We start from the raw sequence: 25,648 nt of genomic DNA, 5'->3' as shown, positions 1-25,648 counted from the left end.
AGTAAAAGTCATTCTCTGGGTGAAGAAGTTTCTCCTCAACTCTGTTCTAAATGGCCTAACCCTTAATTTTAAACTGTGTCTTCTGGTTCCGGACTCACCGGTCAGCAGAAACATGCTTCCAACCCCAGAGTGTCCAATCCTTTCATAATCTTGTACGTCTCAGATCCTCTCTCATCCTTCTAAACTCAAGTGTATACAAGTCCAGTCGCTTCAATCTTTCAGCTTATGATAGTCCCACCATTCCAGGAATTGTCTTTGTCTTTATCTCTGTCTTTCTCCTCTCTCATGCATCTCTTCCATTGTCCTCTCATTTATGTGAAGCTCAGAGAGAGTGGGCTTATTGAACGAATAGCTGATGACTTGTATCACCTTTACAGTCAATTAAATTAGTCAGTTAGCATTTTACGTGTGCCATAGATCTGTAGTGACTAATCAGAGTGACAGCTTGAGCAGAATAAATTTAGGATGGCAAATTTTCTAACTTGAAAAAGCCTAGCAGAATATCAGATACCAAGGTCTGACAACATGCCTGCCCAAAGCCCAGGTTAAGACAATTGTTTTGAAGAGGGACACACTTCATAGTTCCTTTAGCCTGCTTAGGGTTTGTGGATTTGTCATTATCTTTACAAGAAGACTAATAGATACAGACATAAGCCCTTCATCAGGAATACCCGATGAAGGGCTTATGCCCGAAACTTCCACTCTCCTTGGGTGTAGCCTGACCTGCTGTGCTTTTCTAGCACCACACGTTTTGACTCTAATCTCCAGCAACTGTGGTCCTCACTTTCTCCTAACAGATACAGATCATTAGTGTGTATGCTAGAGATTATGTTGTCAACATTGATTAAATAATGTCCAGTACTGACAGTTAAAAATAGATCCAACTTATTCTTAAATTTTCTGAGACATGGCTGGATATATGTATCTCAAGGATTCACGTGAGATCTTATATTTAGTTGAATGTTGTGGATAACCTATTTATTTATTGGCCTATACTATACAGTACATAGCATTATAGACTATGTCAGTAGTCCAAGCCTGGCAAGCCCAGTGAGCTCATTTTGTAGTACGTTGAAGTAGGAGTGAAGTTAGAGGATTCAGAGATAATTTTTCATATGGGCAATATTAAATAGACTTCCTGGACTTAGGCATGCAGCATGATGTCAGCCCAGTACAGTAGCTTCAATAAAGTATCTGAACATGTTTCCTTTCTAAGTTTGTGCAAGGTAAAATCCAAGTTTTTTTTTCTTTCAATGCTATGTTAAAGTTTTAAATCTTGCCTCATAAAAGATATTCAGTTGATAAGTCCAACTAATCAACACTTTTCTGATTGGGTAATAATTCAGTTGAGAATGGAAGAAATGTGGAAGCATTCAGATTTATCCCGTATGACATAAAAGCCACCTGGGATTTGAGAGTAATGCTGCTTCCTGATGCATACAGCCTGTCCCTGAAGTGCTTTTAATATAATGTCTGGAATTTCTTCCACACAATGACCTTTTGGATTGGTCCAATTTCTTTTGTTTAGAATTTCAGTCTCTTCATATGTCTTGGAATTAGTACAGGGGCACGCATACTCACATGTATCTTGTCACTGAACTTAAAGGAAGATGAATGATCTACTCCTTCCCCAGCCATTTGTACATATGGAAGTTTCAGATATGGAAAAATTGTTCACATGGAAGTTTCAGATATTGTCTAGCCCAGTCTCTCATCTGGCGCCAGTAAGTTGCTTAAATATAGAAGAAATTGTTATTTCCAATGAGCAAGAGATTTTTTAAGTATACAAATGTACTTTTTTTTTGCTTTCAATTATCTGTTTAACTCAGTAATATGTAACACAGCAGAGTATGTCAGTGAAATAATTTTTGCTGACTGGTTTTGTTAATAAACAGAGAAAAAACACTAGGTGGCAGAACTGCATTTCAAACAAACCTGCAGTCTTGGAAAAGTTTCTGCTGTTACAATTTTACTGCTTTTAATCTCTCCAGAATTGGTTTCTGAGGCTTTTAATGATCTAGTGTCTTCCTCAATAGACTCAGTTGGATTCCTTTGGGTCTGAGCAGAGGGAATCCAAAAATGTCTATATTTTCCACTCAATGGGCATGTTTTGAGTTGTAGGAAAACTGGAGAAGTCTGTGGATGATTGAAAAGTTTTCCATGTTGACCTGACTTCGATTTTTAAAAAGTCAAATGAAATCATTCTTTGTTTTGAAATTTATGACTAAGTTAATAAATTTTACAATAATGTTCTTAGAGATTGGCCTTGTGTTTTTCTATAAGATTCTGTACCAAATAAAGGAACAAACATGACTAAATTCATTACAGTACCATCCACTGAATTATCAGATGGATCAGAAGAATGTGACTGACCTTCGAGTGCAGCACATATCATGACAAAAAAAATTTAAAACACATTACAAAATCGTTTATCTTAAACATTCAATAATGATCTTTGCGGCTATGTTTTCTTATCTTTATTTCAGATGTCCACAATTTGTGTTTTAATTTATCAATACTAAATGACAGCAGAGCAGGATAGAGCTTACATTGTCAGAATTTGAGACACCAGAGAATAATCAGATTCCCCTCCCTCCCCATTTTATCATATTCGCTTTGGGGATGTGGTGAGCACAACTCTATTATTTCTGACTGCAGAGTGAGGAAAAAAGTGAAAATGCATCACTTGGGGGTCATTTCTGTGCATCTTAGAGCCACACATTCTAGAATATGCTAAAGACCATTGCCTATCTACATCAATCCCACTTCCCAGCACTTGTCCCACGGCTTGAATGTTGTGATATTTCAAGTGCTCATCCACATACTACTTCATGGTTATGAGGTTTCCTGCCTCCATTACTCTCCCAGGCAGTGCATTACAGATGCCCATGGCCCTCTGGTGAAAAGAACTTACGTCAAATTCCCATTAAACTGCCTGCCCTTCAGCTTAAAGTGATGCATCCTCATTGTTGACCATCAACTAAGGGGAGCAGCTGTTTCATATCCATGCCACTCATAATCTTACACACCTCAATCAGGAATCTCTCAGTTTTCTCAGCTCTAAAGAAAACAACCCAAGTCTATCCTCTCTTCATACCTAAATTATTCCAACCAGGTAATGTCCTAGTGAATCTCCTCTTCACCTCTTCCAGTGCAGTCACATTCTTCCTCTAGTGTGGTGACCAGAACTGCATGCAGCATTGAATCTATGGCCTAACCAGATTTTTTTCATGGTTGCAAAATAACCTCCCTGCTCTTATGATCTTTGCAATAACTGATAAAGACATGTATGCCACCAGAGCCACCCTATTAATTGCCCTGCTGCATTCAGGGTTCTGTAGTCAAACACCTCTCGATCTCTCTGTTTCTCTGAGCTTCCGAGAGTCTTCTAGCAGTTGACTTGGAGGATTATTGGAAGCAATTGCAGAGTGGATTGAATTACCATTCTCAGAAGTAAAAAAAAGTGTAATTTTGAGCAATATTTTAAAAAAAGAACCCACCTCTTCTGAGGCACTGGCTTCAAATTTTTTTGTATTGTTGTAACTGCAAACAATTAAAGGAAACATATTGGTGCTCACACTCTAAACTCACTTGTGATCAGAGGATACTACGTGTTCTGCTTTTGGAGCCACTTCTGTGAATTGAGTAAGAGTTACAGATTCATGCCATGCTTTTGTGAATAAGATACAAACCTCTGTAGGAATATTCGAATAAATAAATCTCAGAACTTATTTTATACATTTAGGTTTTGATTTCCTCCTTCATCAGTTTTTTTTTTAATTGCAACAAAGCAGATTGAAGAACCTTGTCCTTTTTATCTTCTTTCTCCATGCAGATTCTGTAACCTGTGATACCACTTCTTTTATGTTGGGTCTCTTGTACTTGATTTCCTTCCTGTTTATAATGGAAAACTATGATAGAAAAACAGTATATTGGAAAGCCTGATCAAATAGTGAGAACAAATTGTTGGACTTAGTTGTTGAGGCATTTTGGTCATTTTGAAACATTTTTGATCACAGTGCTGAGTTATTCATCTTGAATTCTGTTAATGTTATTTTTCTGCAGTAAACTTTGAATGTTTGATCATTGCAATGTCTGTGGTTGGAGGACTCATTCTGCTGCCTTTGGTGTGTTGCTGTTGTTATTGCTGTTGCAAGAAGAACGTATGTCGTTGTTGTAAGAGAAAATCCCACAGGTAATTATCTTTTCATATGTATTCTGAGCATGCACTACAGTCTAGTCCCAGTCACTGACAGCTCGCAAAACCATAAGTTTCATTTAAAAACAGAATGCCACAGCAAAAATGGCCACATTACCAACAGATACACAAATATTTTGCCTCTGAATTTATATGTCAGCCTTGCAGATCTGACTTGCTGATATAATGTTGACAGACTATGCTAAGTGATAATAATTTTTTCTATAATAGGATTATGTCCAGACCATTTAATAAATCCTTGCCAGGCACAGACCTACTATTACAAAACAGAAATTGAGTTTATAAGTCTGTCCTTCAACATTTTTGAAGGATGCTTGCTGAAAAGTCTAATTTCATTAGAATAATAGAATCATAGAGCATGGAAACACGCTTCAGTCCAACTCATCCATGCCAACCAGATATCCTAAATTAATCTACTCCCATTTGTCAGCATTTGACCCGTTTCCCTCTTAAACTTTTCCTATTCATATACCAATCCAGATGTCTTTTAAATGTTGTAATTGTACCAGCCTCCATCACTTCCTCTGGCAGCTCATTCCTTGCATGCATAACCCTTTGCTTGAAAAAGTTGCCTCTTAGGTCCCTTTTTTAATCTTACCTCTCTCACCCTAAATCTATACCCTCTGGTTCTGGACTCCCCCCAAACCAGGGAAAAGACCTTGTCTATTTACTCTATCCATGCCCTTTGTGGTTTTATAAACCTCATTAGTTATGTCAAAGATGTACGATTCAATATGTTTGCTGTCTGATTGTTGTCAAGGCAGAAAATTCTGTGCATTTTTAAAAAAAAGTCAATAATATTTATGAGTGACCAGTTTTCACTTTGTTGAGCTGGTTAATTGCATGTTCATTGGAGCACTGACATAGCACAAATAAATACTATGAAGCTCCATAGAAGAAGCTGGTCTAGCACGCATTACTTAGATGTTGTTACACAAATTCTGTGTTCATAGCTTGGCTCAACACAAAATGAGCAGTTAAGTGGCCTTATAAGTTGCTTTATCAACAAATTGAAAATAAAAATGGGTGGTGAATCATCTAGGCCCTATTTGACTTCTTATGCAGTAATTCAAATGGGGAATAAGGGAACAAGTAACAGTGTGAGGAACAAACAGTGTAAAATTACACCCACTAGAACTGTGTTTCAGTGATTTTTGTAGATTTTAAATCACTATATTCCTTTTGCCACTTGCTAATGCTATAACTTGCTCTTTTTCTTTCTCCCTTCATTCAACTCTTTCCAGTTTCCCAGTTGGCTCAAATGTTATGAACGTAATTTCCTTAAATGCCATTTCCCCAAAATGTCTTGACAAAGATCTTGCATGCTTTCCACAGATTACTTTTAATATCAGCTTTTTAATTAAAGGAAACTAAGCAGATTCCAGTGCATTTAATTAACCACAGTAGTTTGAACTGGAGCAGAGCTATTATGAAAATTGTTTGCCTGTATTCCCTTTGCTGTTAAAATTCTATTCACTTTTTGTCACGTCTTGAGTCACTCCAATGAATGTTTTGCCAGCTTCCTACAATCTGCTTTTGCTGCAAATTGCATTTTATCAAAAACATCATCTTAGCCTATATCCTAAATTATCCTATCCTATTGTATCTTATCCTCTAAATCCTGCTCCTTGTCTTCACATTACTGACTTTCTGCCTTTCTGTTTCCCAGAGCAATGTTCAGAATATTTATTTTCATTTACAAATCTGATCATACTTTCTGCTCCCTATTTTTATAATCTATTTGCTCGTGACCCAGAACTCACATTTTATCTGTCTGAGTCTGACTTCCTTTGCATTCCATATGCATTCTGCCCAATATTTGGCAAAGCTTTTCCACCAATCCCTCTATTTTGGTACCCCAGGTGGAACTTGGATGGAAACTTGCTGGTGGTTGTGTTCCCACATGACTTCTGCCTTTGTTCTTTCAGGAGCTCAAGACCACAGATTTGAAGGATGCTTTTTGTAGATGACGCAAACTAAAGTGTCAGTTGTGGAGGGAGTGATTGTTTAAGATGGTCCCTGGGTGCAAATCAAGTATGCTGTTCTATCCCACATGGTATTAAACTTGTTGTAAAACTTTTGGAATCACTTTCATCTGGACCAGTGAAAAATGTTTCATCACACTTTTCAATCAGCACTTAAAATGTACAAGAGAGACCTGCAAAGTTTATGCCCAAACACGTTCAGGAGAATTAAAGCACTGGTGACCAATTAAAGCAGAAAACACTGGTGACCAATCTGAAAAAAGGTCACCAGTGAACCTATTAAATTTGGGAAAGAAACATCCTCTGCCAGGAACCTCTGCTAGTGCTGGCAATGAGCAAGTTCTGTGTTGCTTTTTGCTGTAGCTGGGAATTGTGCCTGTGGGTGGGAATACTGAGGAGATAGGCAAGCCTTGCGTCAAATCTGGTGTTACTGGGCCTGTTCTAAAGTTGTGAGGGGTCTTTTACCAAGGTTGGGGAATGATGGCGGGAGTGCTGTCTCCTGGCTCCTGGGGATGAATGTGTCTGCAAGAGGGATGAGGGAAAAAAGGGGCTTCACTAGAGAGAGGTTGGAGGGGGATGAGAGACACTCGGTGGTAGCAGGGGTTGGGGGGGGGGGTGAATCGAGAAAATGGAGGATGGTGATAAAGACTGTAGAGAAGAGAGAACCGTTTTAAACATGTCAGCAAAGCAAATATTCGACTAACTAGAAGTCAGAAATCGTGGTACCACTGAGGCTATTAATTCCTTGTAAATGTTTTTTGAAAAATGCATTTATAGGACATGGATGACACTAGCTGGACCAGCATTTATTATCCGTCCCTAGTTGCCTTGAGAAAGTGGTGGTGTGAGTCTTGCTTGAACCATCACAGATCTTTTGGTGTAGGTACACCATTATGGAGGTGTTCCAGAATTTTGATTCAGTAACACTGGTTCTGTCTGAGGGTCCTTCGTGAATTTCAGCTATACATTTTATAGATGGTACATATTTCAAGAGGGATGAGGGAAAAAAGGGGCTTCACTGAGCATTGATGGAGGGAACGATTGTGACTGCTGGAGGTCAGGAACTTTGTAACCCTGGTAAAACCCAAACTGAGTGTCAGTGAGTACTTTATTGCCAAGTCAGTGCGGCCTGCTAGTTCTCTTGATAGCTTCCATCATTTTATTGATGGTTGAGTGTAGATTGATGGGGCAGTAATTGGCTGGGTTGGATTTGTCCTGCTCTTGTGTCAGGAAATTCCTGCGCAATTTTCCACATTGTCTGTTAGGTGCCAGTGTTACAGCTGCACTTGTCCAGTTGTCAAGAGGTACAACTGGTTCTGGAGCTTACTACTTCAGTACTATTACTGGATTGTTGTCAGGACTCATAGCATTTCTAATATCTGGTGTCTTCAGCCCTTTCTTGATGTCATGTGGAGTGAATCAAGCGAATTACTGACCGCTATTCATAATTGGGTGCAGCAAGATTGCAGAGTCCACAAAGAGTAAAATCTGAAATAGGCTATTCATCCCATTGAGGCAAAAGTGGGGTCTTCAGATGCTAGAGATCAGAGTCAAAATTAGAGTGGTGCTGGAAAAGCGCAGCAGGTGAGGCAGCATCTGAGGAGCAGCAAAATCGATGTTTCGGTCAGAAGCCCAAAATCCTGATTCCTGATGAAGGGCTCCTGCCTGAAACATCGATTTTCCTGCTCAGATGCTGCCTGATCTGCTGTGCTTTTCTAGCACCACTCTAATCTTGACTATTCATCTCATCAAGTCTTCTCTGCCATTCAATGAGATGATGGTTGATCTGAAAATCCTCAACTCCACTTTTCTGCCTTTTCTCCATAACCCTTGATTCCCTTACTGATTTAAAAAATCATCAATTAGCCTTGAATATACTTAAACTGGCCACTAAAGCTCTCTGTGGTAAAAGAAATTCTACAGATTTCTCCTTTGAGAGAAGGAATTCCTTGTTATTCCTGTCCTTACTGGGTGATCCTTTTCTCTGAGAAGATCTGATCTTTTGTGCAATTGTTTAGCTCAGTGTATAGTGTGTGCGCTAAATAGTATAAGCAACAAGTGCTGCAGTGTTGAGGCTTCACTAAGTTGACATCTCCGTTTTAGTTATACTAGTACTGCTCCTCCTGTGCCAATGTGTACTCTTCGTTGAACCAGGGTTGATTCCCGTGGCATGATGGTAAAGCTAGAGAGGGAATATGCAAGGCTTTCAGGTTGGGAATCGTGTTGGAGTACATTTCTGGTGCTGATAGCCCAAACACGGATGCCCAGTCTTGAGTTGCTAATTTTGTTGGAAGTCTAGCCCATCTATCACATTGTTAAATTCAAATCTTTGAGATGGAGTAAAATGCATAATAACCATCTGGGTAAAATGTTCCAACTTTGTAATATAGATATGAATTAGCTGTGACCTTTCCAATCCATGTGAGTTGCAGTGGGTGAAGACTTCATGTGTGGAGAATCATTTTACCCCTGCTTCTGACTTGTGCCTGGTGATTGCTAGAAAGGCTCTGGGGAGTCAGGGGGTGAATTATTTGCTGCTGAAAACTCAGTTAATAATTGACTGGATTGACTTTGTTCTGCTTTTGATGTCAGGACATACCTTGACAATTCTGTACATTGTTGAATAGATAAATGTTGTTTCAGAACAATTAGGCCTGAGGGCAGCCAACTCTGGAGTGTAACTCTTCGTTGCTAGGGCCTTTGCTTTGTCACGCACACTGATCTGTTTTGAATAGCCCATGGGTTATTCAATTTGGCTGAAGATTAGCTTCGGTGATGATGGAGACTTCTGGAGGAGATGGACATCAACTTAATACTTTTAATTGAAGCTGATTGTAAACACATCAGCTTTGTCTTCCAAGGTTCATGTGCTGGGCTCTGCCACACTTGAAGATCATAATGTTCATGGAGCATCCTCCTTTTTTGTATAATTGTCCACTACCATTGATGATAGGGTGTGAAAGGATTGTAGCACTTTATGAAATCTTGTTTTGGGGATATTTAACTCTGTTGAAACATCCACTACTTGGCATGCATATAGTCGTGTATAATAGCTCTGCCATATTGGTGGAAACCCTTTCAAAACAGAATTGTATGAAGACTGAAAGGAGGAACATTGCAGAGCTTTGGGGAAACAACAAGAAGTTGGATCCAATTGGATAGCTCTTTCAAGAAAGCTGATTCCTCTATGTTGGTGCAAATGGCATCTTCCTGTGCTGTATGATTCCACAATATAAAGTTTGTAAACAGCTTGATCAAATCTTTTGATCCACTCCATCTTTTGTCATATTTCGGAAAAATCTTGTCATAACCAAAGATGAGAACAATGAGGAACGTTTCTATGAAAGTAGCTCATAGTTTAAACATTTAGTCAAAGTAAATTAGGTTACAGTTATGTCAATTTAAATAACAAAAATAAACATGTAATACTGAAACGAATTTCTCAAACGAATTTTGCTGATGATAAATGACCAGGAGCATAATTATTTATGAAGTAATTCACCATTTGTTTGTCACAGTTATGATGAAGAGGAGGAAATACTGGCCAAGCTGCAAGAGGAGAGAAAACAATACAGGAAGAAAAGGTAAGGGTTGGGGGGTTACAATTGAACATTAAATGGTTAATTTTGTTTATTCAGAGCATTGATTCTCTGATTCATTTGCATGCGCTGAATCTGAAAATTTTTGTGATATTTTTCTCTCCGTTGCCGTTGCTTACTCCACATCTCCTTCCATTTCTCCTCAATATAAAACAAAGACCTGCGGATGCTGGCAATCTGAAACTACAACAGATATTGCTGGAGAAACTCAGCAGGGCTGGCAGCATCTGTGGAAAGGAAGTAGAGTTAATGTTTCAGGTTCATTGTTCCTAGAAAGTGGAGTCACAGGGAGACAAAGTAGTGAAGGTGGTGTATGGTATGATTACTAGGTTACTTACAGTGTGGAAACAGGCCCTTTGGCCCAACAAGTCCACACCGACCGTCCGAAGACCAACCCACCCAGACACATTCCCCTACATTTACCCCTTCACCAAACACTATGGGCAATTTAGCATGGTCAATTCACCTAACTTGCACATCTTTGGACTGTGGGAGAAAACCGGAGCACTCGGAGGAAACCCATGCAGACACGGGGAGAATGTGCAAACTCCACACACACAGTTGCCTGGGGCGGGAATTGAACCCGGGTCCCTGGCGCTGAGGCAGCAGTGCTAACTACTGTGCCACTGTGCAGCCCATGCTTGCCTTTATTAGTCAGTGCATTGAGTATGGGAGTGGGGAGGTCATGTGACTGCACAGGACATTGGTTAGACCACTTTTGGAATACTGCATTCAGTTCTGGTCTCTTTCCTATAGGAAAAATGCTGTTAATCTTGAAAGGGGTTCAGAAAAGAGTTGCCAGGGTCGGAAGGTTTGAGCAATGGGGAGAGGCTGAATAGGCTGAGGGGGGATCTTATGGAGGTTTATAAAATCATGTGGGGCATGGATAGGGTGAATAGTCAAGATTATTTTCTCAGGCTAGGGATGTTCAGAACTAGAGGGCATAGGTTTAAAGTGAGAGGGGAAAGATTTAAAAGGGACCTAAAGGGCAACGTTTTCGAGCAGAGGGTGCTGCGTGTATGGAATGAACCGCCAGAGGAAGTGGTGGAGGCTGATACAATTACAACTTTTAAAAGGCATCTGAGTGGGTATATGAATAGGAAGGGTTTAGAGGTATTTGGGCCAAATGTTGGGAAATGGTACTAGATTAATTGAGGATATCTTGTCAGTATGGGCGAGTTGGACCAAAGAGACTGTTTCTGTGCTGATCTCTATGACTCCAATGAGTCTCCTTCAGGTATTCAGTTGAATTTTTCCAGTAATTTCTGTTTTTGTCCCACTTCCCTTTTCTCATTTTTATGGCCACTTAGGTGACCTGCTATCATTGAGAAAGAAGTAAATTTAGGCAGTTGTTAATAAAATCTTGCTCTTAATAGTACTTTCATTTCTGTCTCTTCCAGCTGCGCTTGCCTCACACTCCCCCACCCTGTCACTTACTCACCAGTCTACTTCTATTCTGTATCCTCCAACTTCACTTTCCCATTAACTTCAACCTTTCCTACCGTCTCTTAACTTTCCATCCGGCCACATCCATTTGCCCCTCAGGCTCCTCTGTTGCTTGCATTACCCTTAAATCTTTCATCATCATTACCCCTCAATCCCCAACCAACGGTAGGCAGTGAGAGAGAACTGTTCTTTACATGCTTTTCTTATCTATTTCTGTCAGGCTTGTTTGCTTTCAAAGTATAACTTGTTCGTTGTACGTTAAATGATAAGACATTCTGTCCCTCTCTTGTAACAAATAGGCCTTCTTTCACCCAATTTGACTGGGGGCTAAAATAGGGCCGCTTTCAATCTTCTGGAACTGTGGTTAACTTTCATTAACTTTCATGTCAGGAGGAGTATTCCTACATCTTCAAGCTCCACTTTTGGGTCAGAAAACATAATACCTTTGGTTGTAGATTGCAGGGAGTTCCAAGGCCTGACTTTAATGAACTCATCTGATACTGCTAGTGGCTCTAACTCTGGATTCCTCCAGAAAGCGAATGTTGAAATGGCAGCCATGGACAAAGTTTAGGCCTCTTACGTGTATTGCTAAGAGCCCAAGATCTGGGTAAAGAATACTTCCTTTATTTTCCTAAATATGGAACACTGCATAGCTCTGGGCAAGCATGTACTTACCTGTGGCCTAGTAAGTTATTTAACACGGTTGTTTAAAAAGCGCACGTAGTGTAACTGCAATCAAATTTTTGAATCTATTTTGATAAAAGCGTAGATAGATCTTGATCAGATTGGCCAATGGACCGAGGAGTAGCAGATGGAGCTTAACTTAGATAAATGTGAGGTGCTGCTTTTTGGAAAGGCACATCAGAGCAGGACTTAGCAGACTAAGGTTCTGGGGAGTATTGCTGAACAAAGAGACCTTGGAGTGCAGGTTCATAGTTCCTTGAAAGTGGAGTTACAGTAGAGATGATAGTGAAGAAGGTGATTGGTCTGCATTCCTTTATTGGATAGAGCATTCAGTATTGGATTTGAGTCGTCATGTTGCAGCTTTACAAGACATTGGTTAGGCCACTTTTGGAATATTGTGTGCAGTTCTGGCCTCTCTCCTATTAAGAATGTTGTGAAACTTGAAAGGGTTCAGAAAAGATTTACAAGGATGTTGCCCGGGCTGGAGGATTTGAGCTACAGGGAGAGGCTGAATAGGCTTGAGCTGTTTTCCCTGGAGCGTCGAAGGCTGAGGGGTGACTAATAAAATCATGAGGGGCATGGACAGGAAAAATAGACAAAGTCTTTTCTCTGTGGTGGGGGAGTCCAGAACTAGAGGGCATAGATTTAGGATGAGAAGGGAAGGATTTAAAAGGGACCTAAGGGAAACATTTTCACACAGAAGGTGGTGCGTATGTGAAATGAGCTGCCAGAGGAAGTGGTGGAGGCTGGTACAATTACAGCATTGAAAAGGCATCTGGATGGGTATATAAATAGGAAGGCTTTGGAGGGATATGGGCCGGGTGCTGGCAAATGGGATCAGATTAGGTTAGGATATCTGGTCGGCATGGATGAGTTGGACTGAAGGGTCTGTTTCGGTGCTGTACATGTGTATGACTCTATTTGAATTTTGAGTTAACGGTAAAGTTGCCATAATCCCAGAGATCCTGTTTTATTAGAGATGATGGTGAGTTTCACCTGAGGGTCACTATGCCTCAGGCGAGGGGAGAGGGCTGAGAATGAGAGTCCATCATGGTAACCCAGGAATTGAACCCATGATAGAACATAGAACATAGAACAATACAGCACAGAACAGGCCCTTCGGCCCACGATGTTGTGCCGAACATTTGTCCTAGCTTAAGCACCTATCCATGTACCTATCCAATTGCTGCTTAAAGGTCACCAAAGATTCTGACTCTACCACTCCCACAGGCAGCACATTCCATGCCCCCACCAAGAACCTACCCCTGACATCCCCCCCTATACCTTCCACCCTTCACCTTAAATTTATGTCCCCTTGTAACACTCTGTTGTACCTGGGGAAAAAGTCTCTGACTGTCTACTCTATCTATTCCCCTGATCATCTTATAAACCTCTATCAAGTCACCCCTCATACTTCGCCGTTCCAATGAGAAAAGGCCTAGCACTCTCAACCTATCCTCGTACGACCTATTCTCCATTCCAGACAACATCCTGGTAAATCTCCTCTGCACCCTCTCCAAAGCTTCCACCTCTTTCCTAAAGTGAGGTGACCAGAACTGCACACAGTACTCCAAATGTGGCCTTACCAAGGTCCTGTACAGCTGCAACATCACCTCACAACTCTTGAATTGTTGTTGAATGATGTTGGATAACACTGCATTGCAAACTAGCCATGCAGCCAACTGAGTTAACTGCCCCCAATTTTCAACACGCTGCTGTAAAATGGGAATTTGAGTGTGACGTAGCTGTGATGTTATGAATAGAGACTTCTTTCAGAGCACCATTTCCAGATATTACTAATGTTATTGTCATGACCAGTGTTGACATTGAAACTTTGCTGGAAACTCATGACTGGTGTCCCAATTTTAATATATAATATCCATTAGCCATTGTGCAAGAGATAGAGCTGGACGCTGAGTAAAACACTGTTTGTTTTGTTTTTGAGTATGTTGAAAAGATGACAGTAAAATTTATTTCATGTTTTATTAAAGGCTTCCTTTGAGAGTCTGGTATTCAGAAAACGCCATTTGTAATCACTGATCAAATTTCATAGAAGCACTAAATTAATAAAATTACTACCTTTTACAGTTGCTCATGTCTTAAAATTTGGTTAGCCCTCATGAAGAAAACTTTGGGCGGCACGGTGGCACAGTGGTTAGCACTGCTGCCTCACAGCGCCAGAGACTCAGGTTCAATTCCCGCCTCAGGCGACTGACTGTGTGGAGTTTGCACGTTCTCCCCGTGTCTGCGTGGGTTTCCTCCGGGTGCTCCGGTTTCCTCCCACAGTCCAAAGATGTGCAGGTCAGGTGAATTGGCCATGCTAAATTGCCCGTAGTGTTAGGTAAGAGGTAAATGTAGGGTTATGGGTGGGTTGCGCTTCGGCGGGTCGGTGTGGACTTGTTGGGCCGAAGGGCCTGTTTCCACACTGTAAGTAATCTAATCTAATCTTTCTAGGCCAGCTGGCTTTTTGATTTCATCTCTCCATCTTTGGACTTTTACATCCACACATATCTTCTTAAAGATACTGTTCGTAATACCCTTTCAGCACTTTCTCTTGAAGCTTTTTTGGAGGTAGGGGGGAGAGAACTGGCTCCTGAGGAAAGTTCTACATACAAAATATGGTTGTAGTATTAGAAGAGACATCTTAATTATTTCTAAGGACTTTTTACTTCTGTTTTTTTCTGTTAAAAACTTATATTTGTTGCTTCTCAAAGAATAAGGTCATTTTAAATTTCAACCATCACTCATTCTTTTGAAAGTAGCCTTTCATTAGCTGCATACAATGTTTTCAGATTAGCTGAGGCTAAATTGACGAAGGCATGGTTGCTTGAAGCATTTCTTTTCATTAAATTTGTGGCTATTGGGTTTGACTGACTGTTGTAAGATTCAGGCCATTTGAACAGAAGCATAATTTTTAAATTGTACAATGAACGTCAAAAGAAAGCTACTCACTGGAAACAATGTTTACAATTGCCCACAGGTGTTTTGTGGTCTTTTGCAAAGCAACTTAGAATTTGTAGAACTCCCTATCAATCCTTGTTCAGGGATTTGCAGTGTGAGTAAGACAAGCAAGAGTACGTCTCTAACTTGTTTTAACCAAGATTGGTGCTTCAAACCTCAAGGGATGTTATAATATCAAATTTTAAATCAACCGTTTTTGGTACCAATGGATGTTTCATCCTTTCAGCCACAATCTCTCTCAAACCTCACCTCTTCTATTGCCTCCACACCTGGTCTTTCCAATTTCACCCAACCTCTTCTGAAATGTCCAGTTGCTAACTCCAATCTGTCCCTCATGCTGACCTTTCTGACAATAATCGCTTCTCTGTCTCTGATTCTATTATTGCAGCTGCTTTTCAGGAAGAAGCTGACAATGTGCCCAAAATTTGGAGTCTTATGATTAATGAAGAAAATTTGAGAGTAGCATCTTTTTCTAAAGAACACAATTAGGCAGCTGGGACTTGCCATTGGTAACATATATTCGTAAAAATTTCTTGTGTTCCTCGAAGATGACATTCCAACAATAAAATTGTTAATCAGAAGAGAATAACTACATTTTGATCCACACATTTAAGAAAGAATAAGACCTCTTCAACTGTCTAAACAAGACCACCTGCAAACTGAAGGAAGAACACCTCATCTTCCACCTTGGAAACAACAACAAAGCCTCAACATTGAATTCACCAGTTTCCAAATCTCCCCTCCCTCCATCCCATACCAGATCCAACCCTCCAACTCGGCACTGCCCTCTTGATCTGACCTACCTAGCCATCTTTCTTCCCACCTATCTGCTCCACACTTCCCACCAACCTGTCGCAATCACCACCTATTTTTGTCCACCTATCACCATTCCACTATCGCTTTCCCCTAGCCTGACTCCAACCCTCCCTTCATCTCTTAGCCTTCTTGCCCCTCCCCAACCCTGATGAAGGGTTATGCCCGAAACATCAACTTTCTTGCTCTGCAGATGTTGCCTGACCTCCTGTGCTTTTTCCAGCACCATAATTTATCAAAACTGACTCTCCAACATCTGCAGTCCTCACTATCTCCTTGTCTTGGATGGTGTTAAGCTTCTTGAGTGTTGCATTCATCCATGTAATGGGGAGCATTCCATCACACTCCTGACTTGTGCCTATATTTACTGCATGTATTCCTAATGAGGATTTTCGTCCTTGGAGTAAAGCTTGAGGTGAAGACTTTAATATATTTGAAACAAGGGTCAAATAGAAAGAAATTGCTCTTGCATTGTGACAGGAGTCAATATCACAGAAAGACAGCTATCCAGAATGTCAGGTAGTGTGTACAAGTTCAGTCAGACCAAACAGGTGCTTTTAATTTATCCATCTCCAGAATGTCAGGGCTGGAGAAATAATCCTGAGTACATTAGAGGAATAGTCTAGAAACACAAAACTGATGGAAGCTAATCGAATGGAAAAACCATGCCTTTGCTCTAAAAGGGTTTAAAAGTCAACAAGAAGAAACTTCCAGAAACCAATTACAGCTAAAGCCAACTGAACCAAGAAGTTGAAAGTGGGAACATGATGACCCTTCTTTCAGGTTCAAGTATCTGAAACATTATTGTTGAGGGGAAAAGGGTTATCTATTTCTGAAGATGTAATAAGACCGTTTCACATAGTTGTTATAAAATGGTGTTTCTTTTTGAGTCATAACCTTAGTTCTTTTATTTTGGCAGCATCTTGTGAATATATTCAGTGATTGACCACAGTGAACAAATATTGGAAATAAAACTTGTGGTCTATTAAGCCAGGTTTCACTTTAGCCTCTGACTTGTCCGGAATTGCTATCAGCTGGGATCATAAAATGTCTAAGGTAGACCATTCCAACAATTCACAACCCTTTTATTGAGACAATTCTTCTGATCTCAGTCTAAAATGATCGACCCCTTTATTCTGGACAGTGCCTTCCTATTCTTAGATTTTTCAGCCATGGAAACAATTGTTTAATGTTTATCCTGTCAAATCTGTTCAATAATTAATATGATCCATTTAGATCATTTCTCATTGTTTTAAGGTCCAAAATACTTCTGCCTAACTTACTCAGTCTCCCTCCATGGAATCAACCCTCTCACCACACATATCCATATAGAGTCATAGAGATGTACAGCACGGAAACAGACCCTTCGGTCCAAGTCATCCATGCCGATCAGATATCCTAATCTAATCGAGTCCCATTTGCCAGCACTTGGCCCATATTCCTCTAAACCCTTCCCATTCATATACACATCCAAATGCCTTTTAAATGCTGTAATTGTACCAGCCTCCACCACTTTTTCTGGCAGCTCATTCCATACATGCATCACCCTCTGTGTGAAAAGGTTGCTCCTTAGGTTGTTATAGTGAGCCTTCAATATACTCTTCTCCAATGCAAGAATGTAGAAACCAAAACTACACACAGTACTCCAGGTATAATCTCTGCAAACCATGTAAAGTTACATTATTCGCCAAAAGATCAGCATGATCTTGTTCACTGTAACTCCAAGCTAACTTTGTATTCCTTGTACAAGCACTCCAAATTGTTCCAGACATTATTGAAATTTAAAGTCTTTTAAATGAAATTTCTGCTTTTTTTTTTAATTCTTGTTACTTTATACCTCTCTGTCTTATGTTCCATTTGCCATTGTGATACAGATATTTAAAAGCTTAACTCTTTGTAATGATAACAAAAAATATATGGATTCCAACTTCTGTAGCAATTTGCTCCTCTTTGTAATGATTACGTTTTTGTTTTTACCTTCCCTTTTATCATATGTATGTTGCTCAATGTTTGCTTTTTCCTTTTTTAATTAATTAAGTGTCATTTATCTTTCCGGTTTGTCCTGCTTTCCATCCAGAGAATTTTTCTATCTGTTTGGTTGAGGAGTTTTCTGCTGTTTGAACTGCTCCTGGTCACCTCATTACTGCCAAGTAGTGAATGGTGTACACAAAGTCATACATGTTGAATTACAAAAGACATTTCTTTGTTGCTCAGATCATAATCAGGACCATTGTCTTTTATTTAAACTTCTGATTAGTTCCTACCATGCACTTATATACCGTGTCTTGTTCTTCAAGTTGTCATATCTAATTATATTATCCCATATATTTGTTCATCTCCCTATTTTAAAAACTGCATCATCTGAATAAATTCCTGTTGGGTAAGAAAAGGAGAGAGCTGAAAGGACTTTTTTTTTAAATAATGCTATTCATGTTTTTTCGGGGCTTAATTAGGATACTTCAGTTTGTTAAATTGAAATTGTAAATTACTGCAATAAGTCTAATTTAGAATATCTTCTTTACAACTTTTCTATCTCCAAAAAGAAAGCAGATTCATTCACAAGGTTTTGTTCCAATTTATAGATGATTGCCAGCTATTAGCTAGAATGGGAATTGGTTTAGCTCATGGCTGGATTGTTGGTTTGCAGAGTAGTGTGATGCCAACAGTGTGAGTTCAGTTCCCATCACCAGTTTGAGGTTTCCATGAAGGACTCTCCTTCTCAACCTCTTCCCTCGCTTGAGATCTGGTGGCCCTCAGGTTAAATCACCACCAGTAGCTTCACTCTAATGAGAGAGTAGCTCTAATGAGAGAGTAGCCCCTATGGTCTGGCAAGACTATGGTGACACAACAACTAGCTAGAATAAAAGATTTACAGAGAGAAATTGATGGGTTAAGTGGGCAAAACTCCAGCAAATGGAGTATGATGTGGGAACATGTGAAGTTGTTCACTTTAGAAGGGAAAATAAAAGAGCAGTATTATTTAAATAAAGAAAACTGCAGAAAACTACAATACAAAGGAACTTCTTACTGTGCAAGAAGCACAAAGTTAGACACAGGTGCAACAGGTAATCAGGAAGGCTAATGTAGTGTTGGCCCTTATTTTAAGAGTTGGAGTATAAGAGTAGGGAAGTCTTGCTGCAACTGTAAAAGATGCTGGTGAGATGACATCTGGAGTACTGTAAGCAGTTTTGATTCCCTTATTTTAGGAAATAATCATTTCATTGGAAGCAGTTTAGAAAATGTTCACTCGGATGATCCCCAATATGGAGAGATTGTCTTAAGAGCAAAGGTTTAATAGGTTGGACTCTACTTATTGAAGTTTAGAAGACTCAGTGGTGATCTAATTGAAACATATTGGATTCTTGACAGGGTTAATACTGAGAGAATGTTTCCCCTTGTGGCAGAGTCTATGACCAGAATGTATAGTCTCAGAATTAAGAGGGGCCAATTAAAGACTGAGATGAAGAGGAATTACTTTTGAGGTTGAGTGTCTTTGGAACTCCTTGCAGCAGAGAACTGTGTGCAGAATCTTTTTGTGTATTTAATGCAATAGATAGATTTTTGATAAGTCAGGGGATCAAAGGTTATGAGGAAAGGGCAGGGAAGTGGATGTGAGGAGCGTCATATCAGTCATCATCCTATTGAATGGCAGAGCAGGCTCAAGGGACCATACAGCCTACTTCTTTACCTTTTTCCTGTGGTTTGATATAACTTTCATTGAGGCTTTAACTTACTGGTTTGAAAATCTAATTTCTCTTATTTTTATTTCTCAGGGATGCAGATACAAAAGCACGCTATAATGAAATTTGCAAGAAATATGGTATGTCAACATATCAAGTTACATTTATCACTTAGTGATGTTTAATATATTAGGTAAAATCTGTTGTACTGAATCATCGCATAGATGCAGCAGAAAAGGAGACCATTCAATTTGTATTGTCTCTCCAAAGGAGCAATTTATTTTGTATTGCTCCCCTGACATTTTATGTAAAGTCCTGTAAATGTTTCCTTTTAAATAGTGATCCAGATCATTCTTGAAAGTGATAATTGACCCTGCATCCACTATACATTTGGGTTTTGAATCTAATGCATTAAGTATTATAATTGTCAGTTAATTCAGAGTTGTTTAACAAATTTCATTATCTCAGACAAATTTAATTAGGATAGGGACAAAATGGTGGCACAGTGGTTAACACTGCTGCCTCACAGTGTCAGGGACCTAAGTTTTATTCCAGCCTTGAGTGACTGTGTGGAGTTTGCACGATCCCTCCTTGTCTGCATGAGCTTTCTCCCACAGTCCAATGATGTGCAGGTTAGGTGGATGGGCCATGCTAAATTGCCTCATACTGTCCAGAGATGTACAAGACAAATGGATTAACCTTGGTTTAAAAAATAAACCCTATGCGGGGTTCACGGGGATAGGGTGGTGGGAGGCCTGAGTGGGTTGCCCTTGGAGGGTCGATGCAGACTGGAGGGATTCTATGATTTTATAAGATTGCACATTAAAGCCGGTTGTTGGTGTGGTACCAAACTCAATTGGTTCTTGCTTCCAAGAGCAGGTGAATTCACCAGTTATAATCATACGCACGTCCATACATATCCTATCCCCCATGAATTGAAATCCATTTCTCCCAAACCAGGCTCCAGGCGCCAATCACACTGTATCCACACCACATTGACTTCAGTGTTTCAAGAAGGCAGCTTACCAAAACCTTCCTGAGCTTAATTAGGTTTAAGCAATGTCTACATCCTATGAACAAGTATAAAAGCAAATGATTTTAACAGAAAATCATACCATCTATCCCCATAACTATACTACTGCTTTTAATTACTAAATTCCTTCTTATAGTCCCAAATTGAAGAGTACCTTGGTACACCGGGTTATAGTCCAACGCGTTTATTTGGAAGCACTAGCTTTCGAAGCGCTGCTCCTTCAGGTATTTGTTGAGTGTAAGATCGTAAGACACAGAATTTATAGCAAAACTTTACAGTGTGATGCAACTGAATCCAGTATAACATTTCTGTTGCATCACACTTTAAACTTGTGCTATAAATTCTGTGTCTTACGATCTTATACCCCACAACGACCTGCTGAAGGAGCAGTGCTCCAAAAGCTAGTGCTTCCAAATAAACCTGTTGGACTATAACCTGGTGTTGTGTGATTCTTAACTTTGTACACTCCAGTCCAACACCACGCCTCCAAATCATCCCCTGTATAATAGCCTGTTGTAATCAGTTTGAGGGTGCTGTTAAGCCAGCTGGTATTCGCTGAACAGAAATGTTAGGTAAGGGGAGTATGGAGTAGCTTCAGTGTGTATATAGTTCCTTTCTAATCCAGTATATAGACAAAAAGGGGAGAGTCAGAATTGTATTTTGTAACAGGGAATGAACCAGAGCAAGTAAGACATGTGGGGAACAAAAAGGCAATAATGAGCATAATTTAATGTGCCTAAAGATAATAATTGAGAAGGACATAAAAAGCAAACCAGATGAAAGATTGGAGATAAAGAGATTTTTGGGGAGCTGAGAATAGAACTTGGGACAATGAAATGGGTAATTGCATGGATAATCATTGATCTTGAATAATAAGAAACATTTAAAACGGTGTTCAAAAGAATGCAGGAAAATGTGTTTTGCTATAAGAATGAATAGACGAAATAGATCAGTAATATTTTATTACAAAGACGTGGGGAGCATTTGTGAATTAGGACAAGGGGCAGATCTCCATTATGCAGACATCAGGAGACTGCATAAACAGAGAATATTAAGAAGTTAGGAGGTAACTCAAAAAAGCTCAGTGCCAAGAGGAAATTAGATTTTCATGGAACATAAAACAAATAATAAAACATTTCATAAGCACATCGACAAAAATGATAACAGGATGATTATGGGACAGACAAGATAATATCAAACTGATAATAGGTGGCAGAAATGTTTAAAAAAAAAAAGAACTATTTTGGTTCGATTTCTACCAGAGTGATCTAACAAGTAGATATGATAGCGAACGAGGGGGGGTTCATTTAAAATAAAAAAAAGAATATATTGAATAAACTAATCAAACCCAGAGTAAATTAAATTTTATTCATTATGGTGGGAAGAGAACTGAAATTAGATGCACTGAATTCCCTGGCCATATGATGAAGTATTTTAAAGAATAAAGACTGCATTGTGGCTTTGGTGTACATGGATCTATGAGAGTGGAAAGGTGGTGGTGTTTGCGGTCACCTGGCAGTAGGCTGATAGATAATTATGGTGCTAATTTGTCACTTCAAAGATGAGAAAATCTTCATATGTTTCTTTTAAACAATTTTCTAGCTTCTAAATGCATCTTGTGAAAAGATTAACTGTATATATAGCAGCAATGCAAATTTATCATTAACACATTTCTCAATTGTGCTTATGATGTATCTCACGTATGCTTACTGGAAGCTTTGTTTTTCCTATGCATGGAGCCATCCTGTGCAGGTTAAAATGACAAGTCGAGTTATTGTACCTCTTTTAAATTAAATAGAAATACCAAGAACAAAAGTTCACTGGAGAACTTTTCACAACAGCACCTTGACCAATCGGAATCAACTTGCAAACCAATCAGCACTTTTTGTATAAATTGTTGCTCCCTTTTGAAATTTGGCATTCCTGCATCTGTCTTGTTGAATGCAAGATTGAACACTTGAAATCATTTCTCTTTAATTAGTAAAATATTTCTCTTCATTTTATCAAAGTAATACTTCCTCTCAGATTATTCAGATATTTTAATCTTTTTTTTCTTTATAGTTTACTTCTATTTTATTTCGGTTGCATAATAATTTAGAATAAACTGAATGTGTGCAAAGTTTGTTCATAAGTCGGGCTTGTTTAGGTGCTGCTTCTCCATTTCTTCAGCCTTTTGTTGTCTGTAAAACTTTCAATATTGCTACTATATCCTCAACACAGTGAATAGTCAGCCGATACTAATGCATCTTCACAAAAATCCAGCATAAATGTACTTCTCAGCTCAGTTGATTAAGGTTTTCTTTAAATTAGACTTTATGGAACAAGTTTAAAATGATATGCAGAAACTGCAGATCAGCCACTCAGAAAGTATATCTTTGCGTCATGCAAATTTTAGAAAATCTGGCAACATAGCAATATGGTGCATTAATATTCTAAGTAGTAGGATGTGGTTTACCATAAAGATAAATTGTTTAAAAGAATAAGCTCAAACTCTAATAGCACTAACTCTAATGTGTTATCTGACTTGTTTCCTGTAATTTGCAAACCCTTTCCAGCAGAAATACACTACTTCCATACAGTCATTCTGTAGTGTTGTTGAAAATTCCAGATCTTCATTAGTGCAATTTCACATTTTTGAACCTTTAACAGTTTATTCATTTAAAATACCTTTCCCTTTGCTCAGTTAAGAGCTTGAGAAATAAAGGGTAATTTAGCCTCAATATCCTGCACTGTCACTCAACATTATGGCTGATCTAGCTCAGTGGAACCCATCCCCTAATGTTTTCAAATCTCTGAATTCCCTTATTGAATTCCACAAAAATCTATGGATCTTTCTTGAGCTGCAAAGTTCACACCCAGGACTAAATGACCAACTCTTTATTCTGAGACATTAACCCTTAGTTATTGATTCCTGATTCAGGAAAATTGTCTCTCAGTATTTGTCCTGCCTTGCTACTCGGAATTTTAAATGTTTCAACAGGATTACGTTATTTTCTTTTGAACAAGAAGAAATATTGGTCTTATCCTTGTCCTCACAAGACAATCCTCTATCCAGGAATGAGTGCAATGATGTTTGATTGTATTCTCTGTGAGCAAGTATATCCTTGGTAAGGGGACCAAAATTGTATACTGCACACCAGATGTGATGATTTGCCAGGCTTATAGACAAGGGCATTGCTATGGGCCTTTGATCCTATTTTTCACTGTTTTTACGAGGAAAGAAAGTGCTGCCAAAGGGGTAGTGAAAGGGAAGGTTGTTGATATACTTGGAGTAAAAATAGAGGAGATATGAGGAAGCTGATCGTAGTTAAAATTGATTATTCACCTGGACTGGATCAGATGTATCTTTCTATGTGAACTATAACTGCATTGACTATCACCACTTTGATGCTTCCCCTTAGATGCAGAGGCTGTGTCAAAGGAGCAGAAAAATGCAGATATTGCATCCTTGTTCCAAACATTATGTAGCAGTAAACCCTGTAAATGCTCCTCAATCAATATAACCTGTGTGAACAGAAACCTTTAGAAATGATAATCAGGAAAAAGTTAAGTCACATTGACGAATGTGGATTAATAAAGAAAAGCTAGCACAACTTTGTTCAAGGCAACTGTGTTGACCGAAATTCATTGAGGTTTTGATAAGGTAAAAGACAAATGAGGGTAATTGATGTAGTATAAATGAACTTTCAAAGGCATTAGAGCAAATGCCACGTAACAGGCTAATTAGCAACATTCACATAGAACAAGAGAGCAGTCACATCATGAAAATGAATCTGGCTGTATGATATAAAACTAAGGTTCTTTCATGTTGGAGGAATGTACATAGTGGTTGGTCCTTTCGATACAACTTTTCTTGACGTATATTTAATGGCATAGACTTGTCTGCTTGGGATCGAGTTTCAAAATTTGAAAGTACTGAGAACTGCAGCAGTTGGAATTTAATATAGAGAAGTGATGATTTGTTTGGAAGAAAGAGGAGAACTAATAAAACAAAAGTGGACACTATATAAAGGGGAGGCTCAGGAGTACAGAGATGTAGATATATACTGCACATATGCTTGAAGGTGCAGGACAAGTTGATAAATAGTTAATTAGGCATGTTGGATTTTGGACTTTATAAATACAACTGTGGAGGATAAAATCAAGGAAGTTATAATGATCTATCATTAAAAAAAAACTGCTTCTGTCTCACCTGTGGTATTACATCCAATCCTGGTGCCAGATTCATTGTGAAGGTATTAATGGTGATGCAGCAAAAGCTTATAAAAATAGTTCCAGAGATAAGCAAATTCAGTGGTGTCGATAGATTGCATAATCTGGGGATGTTTTCCTTGGAGAAGGGAAGCTTGAGAAAAGATTTGAATCTGAGGAAGATGGGATCTGTACAAGTAGTATGAGTTGCAAGCCAACAGTACCAATGTCCTTGCAGGGGTATTTGTTAGTACTGAGAAGTGGCTTTAAATTGCAATGGCCAGAGGAAAAGAATTGAAGTAGCAAGATGAGAGTGAGGGGAAATAAAGATGAAATATTGGAGAGGTAGAAAGCAAAAGTATAAAGCAGAGGAGTTGAGGAAACGAACAAATGGGACTGTTGTACAACAAAACTCGAAAAAGAGGAATAACACAAGTCTGAAGATACTTTGTCCAAACACATGAATCATTCGCAATAAATTTGATGAACTAACAGTGCAAATGGGCACAATATGACTGTGATTAAGGGGGCATGTCTGCAGCAAACCAAGCTGGGAACTGAACATCTGAGGAGATATAATATTAGGAAGGACATGAAAAAGAAGAAGGCGGTGAGGTAGCATTAATATGAAAGATGAAGTCATTGCAATCATGAGAGATAATATCGGTGTAGGAAATCTAATGTGGGTGGAGCAAAATAGCAACAAGGAGTGGAAAGTATTAGTAGGAGTTGTCTGTATCCAATCAAATGGTAAGTTAGGAAGTGACAGTAATCAGGAAATTAGAGATGCATGTGACAAGGGTTTTATAGTAATCTTGAGTAATTATAAATTGGACACTCCATATTAGCAATAATATTGTGGTGGATGCATTTCTGAAATGTGCATCAAGTTTTTTTTTAAATTAGTACATTGAAGAACCAATGAAGGAATGTGCTATCCTAGCTTTGGTTTAATGTAATGAGATGGGATTAATCAATAACTTTGCTAAGAAAGGTCCATTAGGAAAAAGTGACCATAATATAATAGTGTTCTTCAA

At 39.0% G+C, this 25,648-nt stretch overlaps 1 protein-coding gene across 1 annotated transcript in view; it reads left to right on the top strand.

Annotated features, from left to right (window-relative positions):
- Window positions 1-25,648, top strand: part of LOC122549974 (pituitary tumor-transforming gene 1 protein-interacting protein-like) — a 63,311-nt gene that overhangs the window by 12,482 nt on the left and 25,181 nt on the right. Inside the window, exons 4-6 of the mRNA XM_043690289.2 lie at window positions 4,066-4,195; window positions 9,723-9,788; window positions 19,481-19,527. Coding sequence (XP_043546224.1) covers window positions 4,066-4,195; window positions 9,723-9,788; window positions 19,481-19,527 — 243 coding nt within the window. The remainder of the gene's footprint in view (window positions 1-4,065; window positions 4,196-9,722; window positions 9,789-19,480; window positions 19,528-25,648) is intronic.

The sequence above is a fragment of the Chiloscyllium plagiosum genome, unplaced genomic scaffold (assembly GCF_037043375.1).
Source record: "Chiloscyllium plagiosum isolate Xiang-an unplaced genomic scaffold, Cpla_swu_hap1 HiC_scaffold_5, whole genome shotgun sequence".
NCBI lineage: Eukaryota > Metazoa > Chordata > Chondrichthyes > Orectolobiformes > Hemiscylliidae > Chiloscyllium > Chiloscyllium plagiosum.
Note: the sequence above shows the minus strand (reverse complement) of the source record. Positions and strands in the feature narration are given on the sequence as shown.